At 44.5% G+C, this 8,315-nt stretch overlaps 1 protein-coding gene across 1 annotated transcript; it reads right to left on the bottom strand.

The window, feature by feature from the left end:
* Positions 1 to 927: 927 nt before the first annotated feature.
* Positions 928 to 4,060, bottom strand: LOC134639977 (transmembrane protein 121). Its single transcript, XM_063491518.1, has 2 exons — positions 2,975 to 4,060; positions 928 to 2,691 (listed from the first exon to the last, which is right to left on the bottom strand). Exon 2 carries the CDS (start codon positions 2,484 to 2,486, stop codon positions 1,536 to 1,538), a length of 951 nt encoding a protein of 316 aa, XP_063347588.1. The 5' UTR covers positions 2,487 to 2,691; positions 2,975 to 4,060; the 3' UTR covers positions 928 to 1,535.
* Between the last annotated feature and the right edge of the window lie 4,255 nt (positions 4,061 to 8,315).

Here is an 8,315-nt window from a genome sequence, read left to right on the forward strand (position 1 = left end):
GGTTTCGATAATCAGTGTGCTTTTTACATTATGCACGCAGTGAGAAAGATTATGCAAAAGAAATAAAAAATAAAAACAGCAAGAGCAGGAACCTGTTGCAAAAACATTGTTCACATTTTTGTGGCACCTCTGCCAGTGTCATTTGTGCACTGCATCAAATTAAAGCACCTGACCTTCAGTTTTATGTTTCGGATAGATGGCGAAGGCCCAGTAAAAAATATTCTTTGCAGCAAATATGTCATTCCTAACATTTTTTTCTGTCTTTGACATTCATATTGAGATTTAGGAAAATATTTAAGCGAGTCCATCACTGAAATTGGAAACAAGCTCCAGCTCTGACTCAACTGGTGGCGGGGAGCTGGGGGCCGAAAGAGATTTGTCATATTAGAAGACATGATGTTTTCTTGGCTTGTTGTGTGGATTCACATCACTGGACCGAGGTATCCATTTTGTCTTTTGTGCGAGGAACAAAATGACAGTGCTTAGAACTGCTGCTGCCATGAAGCGCAAGCACAGATAGTTACTGTTTGCCTGAGGAGGATATTAAATGGGCTTCCTTATTTGGGAATCATTTATCCATCTGCAGTGCCGGCCCTCGGCTGTGTATTTTATCCTGTGGCTAACTGCATCTCAGTGAGCCTTTTGCTGTGATAAAACGGTTCATAACTGTGCAGATAATTCATTTCAAATGTCCCCCAAAATTGCCACCCTGGAATGTATGATCACTCTCAAGATGAATGATACTGCAAAGGCACCACTTTGCCAATTAAGCAGCCTCTAATTGTAGATTGAACCAGAGTGAGAAAAGGGGGGAAAAAAATCATTGTCTGTCTTTCTTTGTATCCCAGGTTAATTAAAGAACATTTGCTGAATTTTAATTAAAAGGTGAAATATAGTCGATTGGTCCAGTAACTTTCAAATGCCTTTATGAAAAACCCCTTTTACAGCCAGTGAGAGCGCAGGAGAGCCTTTATCTTGTACACAATACTTTATCAAAGAATCACATATAAAAACACTTCTTTCCAGAGAAAGCTTTTAACTGTTTGATTCTCTCATTGGTTGCTCCCTCTAAATCGGACACGTTGAAGCCCTCGACTACAAGGAACATTCGAGGAACAGAAAATGCACACCACAGCACACAGACCCTTAAATTTAAGATTAGAATGCAACACACACAATTCAAAAATATATTCCTCTTATCTTGCAATAGTTGCAATAGGTTGTTTTTCTTTTTTCTTTCAGTTGTACAATTAGAAAAAATACACAGGTAACTGGATTTACTGGAGGAAACGCTTTAACAAAGTCACAAATAATACTGTATTTTGCACCAATGACAGCTTTGGATCCGACGCTCTATCCTCACTAAGTGTCTGCAGTGTTCTCTGTGCCATGAAGCATCAGAGGAGATGTTGATCTCCCGTGTGTTCACATGAGTGTTCGCATGCCCTAAAAGGTGTGGAACACTGTGCCCCGCCAGCGTCCTGAGGGTCATATACACTTGTATTGACATTTCCAGGGTTCGCCCCGCTGTTTTGTCATGTGTGTTCGCAAGTAGTCACCTCGGGGAGGGGTGTCTGGTCCTGCATTACCACTTGAGGAGGGGTGGGGGCAGGGCGAGCGTGGGCCACTGAGTTTTTCTGCAGCTCGACCCCGAAGGCAGGAGGAGCGTTCTGCAACTGTCTCCTGTACTGCACAAAGCTGCAGGTCTTTAGGATGATGGCCAAGATGTTCTTTCCTATTAGGATCCCAGATACCCTGGCGTCCCTGTACAAAAGCATGTTCCCCCCGCGGATGAACAGAGTGATGATGTTAATGGTCACAAGGCTGAGGATGGGGTACAGGAGCATCTTGTGGGGGACAATGTTGATGCCCTGCATGCTGATCTCGCTCAAGGACACGCAGGGCAGCACAAGCAGGAGGATGTAGCAGTAGAAGAACATCAGGCCCTCGGCCCACAGAGGAAGCCCTTTCTTTTGTGGCTCCCACAGGTTGGCTTGGATGTCCAGTATGTCCAGCAAGTCCACCACCACCCAGAAGAGGCGGTTACGGATCTCCTCGCGCTTCTTGAAGGCTCGAACATACTCCATGTGGTCGATAGCCACCAGCACCACAAAAAGCACTGGGATGCAAATAGACAGCAGCAAAGTCAAGGCTTTCCTCGCGAGAGCGTCCAAGCTCTTCCTGTCCGCTTTGTAGTTTTGATACACAAAGTAGACCTTGATCTCCAGCACGAAGATGTAAAGGAACCAGAGAATCATGGCGTAGCCTCGCTTCGCTGTGCGCACCTCGGCGCCCACCCACACTGCCACGTAACGCAAGACAATTAAGAAGCAGATGTCTCCCACCATCACCATGATGCAGATGCCGATCTTGCGGGGGCCGTGATTCTGCTCCACCAGGTAGGCATCAATCAGCGCCATGCTGCTCATGATCAGAATGGTGGACAAGCACACGTGGGGTTTGTTGGTGGGAGGCGGGGGTACCATCCTTGCCTGTCTGAGAAGAAGAGGAGGAGGAGTGTCGTTGAAGAGGGAGTGCAGAGGGTCCTCAGTTGTCCAGTGAGAGGCAGATCAGATAGTGCTGCTAGACAGCGGTGTTCCCCTCCATTGCTTCTTTTTGGCCACAATCCAGGATGCATTAATAGGATTCACACAGATCACTTCAATCAATCTCCGCCTGTGCCCAAGCCACCTGCCGGGTAGACAGCACCCCTCATTTAGTAAATTATGTTAATTGGTAAATGGTCTGTAAACATACAGCTTCACTTGTCTGTGAATTAATATCTCAGGATGTGCCTACCTTTTTACGCTCTAATAATTATTCAGGGAACACAACAGTTTAATCAGCGAGTTACAGTTTCTCTTATTGAAAGAGAAAAGCTGCTGCGATGTGCTCTCGTTACAGATTCACTCTCGACACCCTTGTTTTCATGCAAGCTTAAGCTGGAGAGATAAAAATCCAGCTGAATACTCACTTGTGTCCCTCTTTGTACTTTATCCTAATGACTGGCAGCGAGCGATCATCCATGAGACTGCACTGGGAGATCACAAAGCCCATCTGTAATCCACAGGAGAAGAGAGGAGAAAAGGCAAGGGATCCTCTCCTTCTCTGACAGCCATAAATCCACCAATCATGGATAGGTTTCTGTCGCTCTTTCCTTCTTTCTTTCTTCAGGTGTAAGAAAAATCCCCAAATCTTGCCGTCATAATCCACTTACCGATCAGACCGAATCAGGAATAGACATCTTGATGGTCACAAAGACAGCTCTCAATTTCTACCTCTAAGAATAGAGGTTGTTTAGTTGTTGTGCTTAGACGGAGGCTTTAAAATGCCCCAACTCCAAAAAGAAAAAAACAGGGTGGTGGTGAGAAAAGTTGATTAAAAAAACAAAATCTCAGCAGTAAGTCCTGCTTCAAAGACAATTTCCTCTCCAGAAGTTTTCTCCTTCATCATCCACCATCCCTGGCAGAAGAAGATGAAATGTTTTGTGTTGTTTTCCTGTGCAAGTATGTGCGTTTCACAAGAAGAAGGATTTTTGTGGCTCTTTTGAAAGCACCGTGAGCGTCCCTTTCCGCTCACACTCACTGTTTGCATGTGTGTGTGTGCATGCGCGCGTGTGAGGGAGAGAGAGTGTGTCTGCGCGCAGGTTTCAGCTGTCTCCACGCTTCGTTGTCGCTGTAAAATGCTGCCCCCCTGGCGAGATCCTGGCTGCTGCACCGCTTTCTGTCTCCCGCTCAAGCAGTTTTTTTGTTGTTGTTTCTTTCTTGCCAGGGACACCAGGATCAACAGCGCCGGTGGATTCCCCTGTGTCCACTCGGCGTGCTCTGCCAACACCACCAGCACTGTTATACTCCAACGCCGCTGCTTGTCTCTGCCCGTCAGTCTCTGTGCGCTCTTCAGCCCTCTCCGAAGTCAGAGAGATGCTCCTCTGGTGCGTTAAGACACACTCCTGAGATTTTTTTTTCCCCTTTCTCTCCGTGCGTCTCTCTCACAGCTACGCTCCTTTTCCCTGTTCTGCCCAAGTAAAGGCACTTGCTGTGTGGAGGTGACGCTCAGCAGACCACAGCTGCAGAGAGGAGAGAGAAAAGAGGTAGAGAGAGCGAGAGAGAGAGAGAGAGAGACAGAACACTTTTCCAGGGGGTGGAGAAAAGCAGGGTGGGAAAGGGGTTGGGGAGGGAGCCAGCGTTCTGCAGCTTAGCTGAATGCACAACTTCTCTCTCTTTCTCTCATCCTGTTTTCCCTTGCCTTTCTTTTTCTTTACCTCTCTCACTTCCCTTTCTGCTTTTCACATTGTGTCTTGCACTGATATCCTATTTTCTCGGGCTGTTTTCTGTTTTGGCTCCCAGAAAAAGCCTCCGGTCTCCGTCTTCTTTAAAAAGCCCATTATGGCGCCGTGCAGTTCTACCTCTCCCAAGTTCGAGGTGAATGGAGATGAAAAGTGATCCGGAGAGGGGGGGAGATGCTCTCCAGTAGGGGATGTAGAAAGCCAGCTTCCCAGGAGGATGTGTGTCTGCAGTCATCTGGGGAGACATGGGGAGGTTGGGGTGGGGTAGGAGGGGGATTGAAGAGAGGAAGATGGGGGTATTGGGGGGGGGGGTTCAACACCTCTCTTGACAGAGAGCCTTTCTATTGATCTACCAATGGAGCACTGAATCAGGAGACTAAGACAGGGCCAGTAACCCAAAGAGATGAGGGGTGAGAAGAGATGGGGAGGTACAGACGTAGAAAAAAAGAAAGGGAGGGAAAAGTGACGAGGAGAAAGAATGACACGAACTGAGGAGAGGAAAAAGGAACACCGGGAGATGTGCTGGGTGGGACCAAATGTCAAAGGAAACATTTTTATCCCCTGAGATGTAATAATGCCTGGGCTTGGAGATAATACCTTTGCAAAAAAAAAAAAAGTTAATTTTTTTAGAAAGGTAGGAATAGGTTGGTGTGTTTGCTTTGCCATGCAGTATGCTAACACCACCAGCTCTGTTTATCCAGCTGGGCCAATTAGGGATAATCCTCCCTCAGAGGAACCAAACTGCTTTCATTAGTACAGTATGAAGCCATTTACTGCTCACTTCATGAATTGCAGTTATTGAAGAGTCAAAAACTATTGGTTTTCTATTCAACCATAGCTGCACTTTTCATCCGATTCTGGAATGACAACAAAACATAATTGCAATCAATCATGCTGATTTTTTTTTATTTGTTGTCTTTTATTTTTTGCACTCAAATGGATATGGTTACAGAATTACCAGCTGCGCATCAGCTGACACCTGCAATCACGGCTGTTTATGACTTCTATCATGCCTTTATCATGGAAGCATATGGAGGTCTGAAAAAGAAGTCAAGTGAAGCAGCCATTTGCCTTTCAGCGGATTTCTTATTGACTATTTCCTCTGGATTTATCGACCATAATTGGGCCATGATGATGAATTATACCCTTCTTTGCAAACTGTAAAGTTGATGTTCCATCCACAACATTTTAATGCATTTTAACAATCACAATCAAACACATTGCAGTCATCAGTTTAATACCAGCTGGTACGAAATGCTACTGCAACATATTTAACTGATTATTAAAGATGGCTGCTGGGTGGTTGTTTGAGGAAATGGTCATAAGTCTGATCCCCATGACAGACAGCAGACACACACTAACAGAAATGTGTCCTTGAGCAGGGCACTCAGAGTAGGTGCTACACCTGCTACACTCTTTCACTCAAAGTCACATGGGTATCAGTGTCAGCTAAACGCCTGAATTGTAATGTAAATCAGTAGATGGTTTGCCTATACCGCTTGGGAACAGCCCTGTGATCTTAATAGTTTCACTCCCCCTAGAATCAGTATGGAGATTGATACACCTCGTGTTCTCCTCTTTCTTATTCCTCCCACATCTCGTCCACTAATATATAATTTATATCTTCATTTACATGCCTTTTGTGATATATATAATGGAGTCCAAGACTATATAACTTCTCCATTAAACAGGGCAGTTAACCTGGGCTCGGACTGAGTCACATCTGCTCTGTATCTTCAGTTATAAATGCTCAGCATTTAACTATTGTCATCTTTAAATCTGTGAGGAAATCACATCACTGTCTCTTTTATGGAAAGCTGATTTACACACATGTTTATGCTGGGGGGGGGGGTTGTTGTTGTTTTTTTACTGTCAGCTGCTGTCAAAGATCTCAGTCTTGATTAATGTAATTATACTGTTATACAAGCAAGATGCTATATTTGATGCCAAGAGTGCTTCAGAAGTCTTCTGTCCTCTTGTGCCCTCTCTCCTTCGTCCATCAGAGTCTGCTCAGCCTCTTGCAGAGGACTGTCCTTGGCTCTTGGACAGGGACACTGCATCATCACAGTTCAGCTCCAGGCAGGCTAACACAACAGATAGCAGACAATAAACCCCCAGTCACATTCTCCATAATATTGTCTAGCATCAGCATTGACAATCAACTATCAGAAGACACAAAAAGAGAAAAGCAATGGAATGGCTACAGCAGGGGCCTCGTCATCTCGTCTTTTGGACCTGCAGTTCAATCTGTTTGTCTCTAAACATGGTATTTGACTTTATGCAAATATTTGAGCATGCTTTCTCAGAGCATAACACTCCATTTTTCAGAAATGTTCCCTTGACAACCGAGTGCAGCAGCTTGAGAAACGTGTTTTCTCATCTTGTCAAAAGAGATATCATGGGAGGAATTCACCGCTGCACATTGTACCTTGAACTCAGCTTAAATAACACATAGAGTGTGTTTTCTAAACAATGGAACTATAAGAAAATGTGCTTTCAAGAGGAGACTCTCCTTATGGCTGGTTGCAATTTGTAGCTCAAGAAGCAGCTTTACTTTCTTTACTTTCCCATTTGTGGTCACTGTTTGCGGACCCCTCTCTCACCTAATTCCGCGACAGTCGATGGGCGATATTAGGATATTTTTGCAAGAAGAAAATATCTACAAGGTTTTTACTCAAAGTTATTACAAAGATACAGCACGTACGTCCACTTGATTAAGGTTTTATTGTCCGACATTTAAAAACAGTATGCCGTTTTCTCACACAATTCATATTTATTGCATCAATATTCCCCCAGAGCAACACTGAAAGAGGGTATTAATGTGCACCTAAGTGCTGCAGGTAGTGGCATAATTACAAGGGTATGCATCACTGAATGAATAGGCTGATTAGATTTGCTTTGTGTTTCGACTGCAGATGATTTACTTAAGAGTCAAGAGTGGGGTATGATTAATTTCACTGTGCTGCTCTGCACCGAATCCAAATAGAAACACCTTCCCATTAACGTGAGGCTTAAAACGATGTTTCTGCAAGACGTGTGGGTGAAATCTTTGAAATTTTAGCTCATTGTACATAAAAATGAGTGATAAGGGGCGACTCAAGTTTCACTGTTACAGCATGTCATGATTTACAGATTGTTTAAGTGGAAAAAAACAAAAGGACCTGGACACAAACATGGATTAATCGTTTGGGTTTGGCAGCCGGTATTCAGTGTCAGCAAGCTGGGAGAAGATTGGGGAATTTACTTCACCAAAGACAATTTGTACATGAAGCATAACAGTGGAAATAGGACACATAAATCACATTAGCTGTAACCCTGAGTCTGCCATCGATTACCTACAGGAAAACAAATGGGGACGTTAAGCCTTAAACACCCCCATCAGGGTTCTAACCACCAAATGGGAATCATGAAGTGGATAGCCTAAGCAGGTCCCTGTGGGGCGATTAAATCAGAGGGGGGGAGATAGAGCAAACGGCCCCTGCCCCCTCGCTGTCCACTAGACAACCATACCGGAGCAGATACAGGTCACTTCAGCACCTCTAGCTATGATATAATGGCTGGTAGAGGAAATGCAGCAGCGTTTGCTGGCATCTTTGCGTTATTTGACATGACATCAGGTCAAATCTGAGACAAAGCAGAGTAGACAGAGAATTCATTACAACAAAGCAGACCTGGATCTAACAGTATTTGCATTTGATTGATCTCGCTCGCAATCCCATGTGGGTGGGCTTTACAACCGAGAGGAAGAGAGTGATTGCCACATTATTACCACAATCAGGAAATCAACAGAAAGACGTTTTAATCAGCGCGTTCAAAAGCCTTGACTTACAAACCTGTCCACCTCACCTCTCCTCCAAGGAGCAAAAACAAACACCGCAAATTATTTGCAATTTTCTTAACACATCCACGGAAGAGAGTCAAATCCAGGCTCTAAGGGATATTATGCAGTGTAACAAGGTGGTTGTTTATATCTCTCTAAACGATGCCTGACACAGAAAACACAAGTGACAGGGTCTATCATACCCATTCA

The sequence above is a fragment of the Pelmatolapia mariae genome, linkage group LG13, assembly GCF_036321145.2.
Source record: "Pelmatolapia mariae isolate MD_Pm_ZW linkage group LG13, Pm_UMD_F_2, whole genome shotgun sequence".
NCBI classification, from domain to species: Eukaryota; Metazoa; Chordata; class Actinopteri; order Cichliformes; family Cichlidae; genus Pelmatolapia; species Pelmatolapia mariae.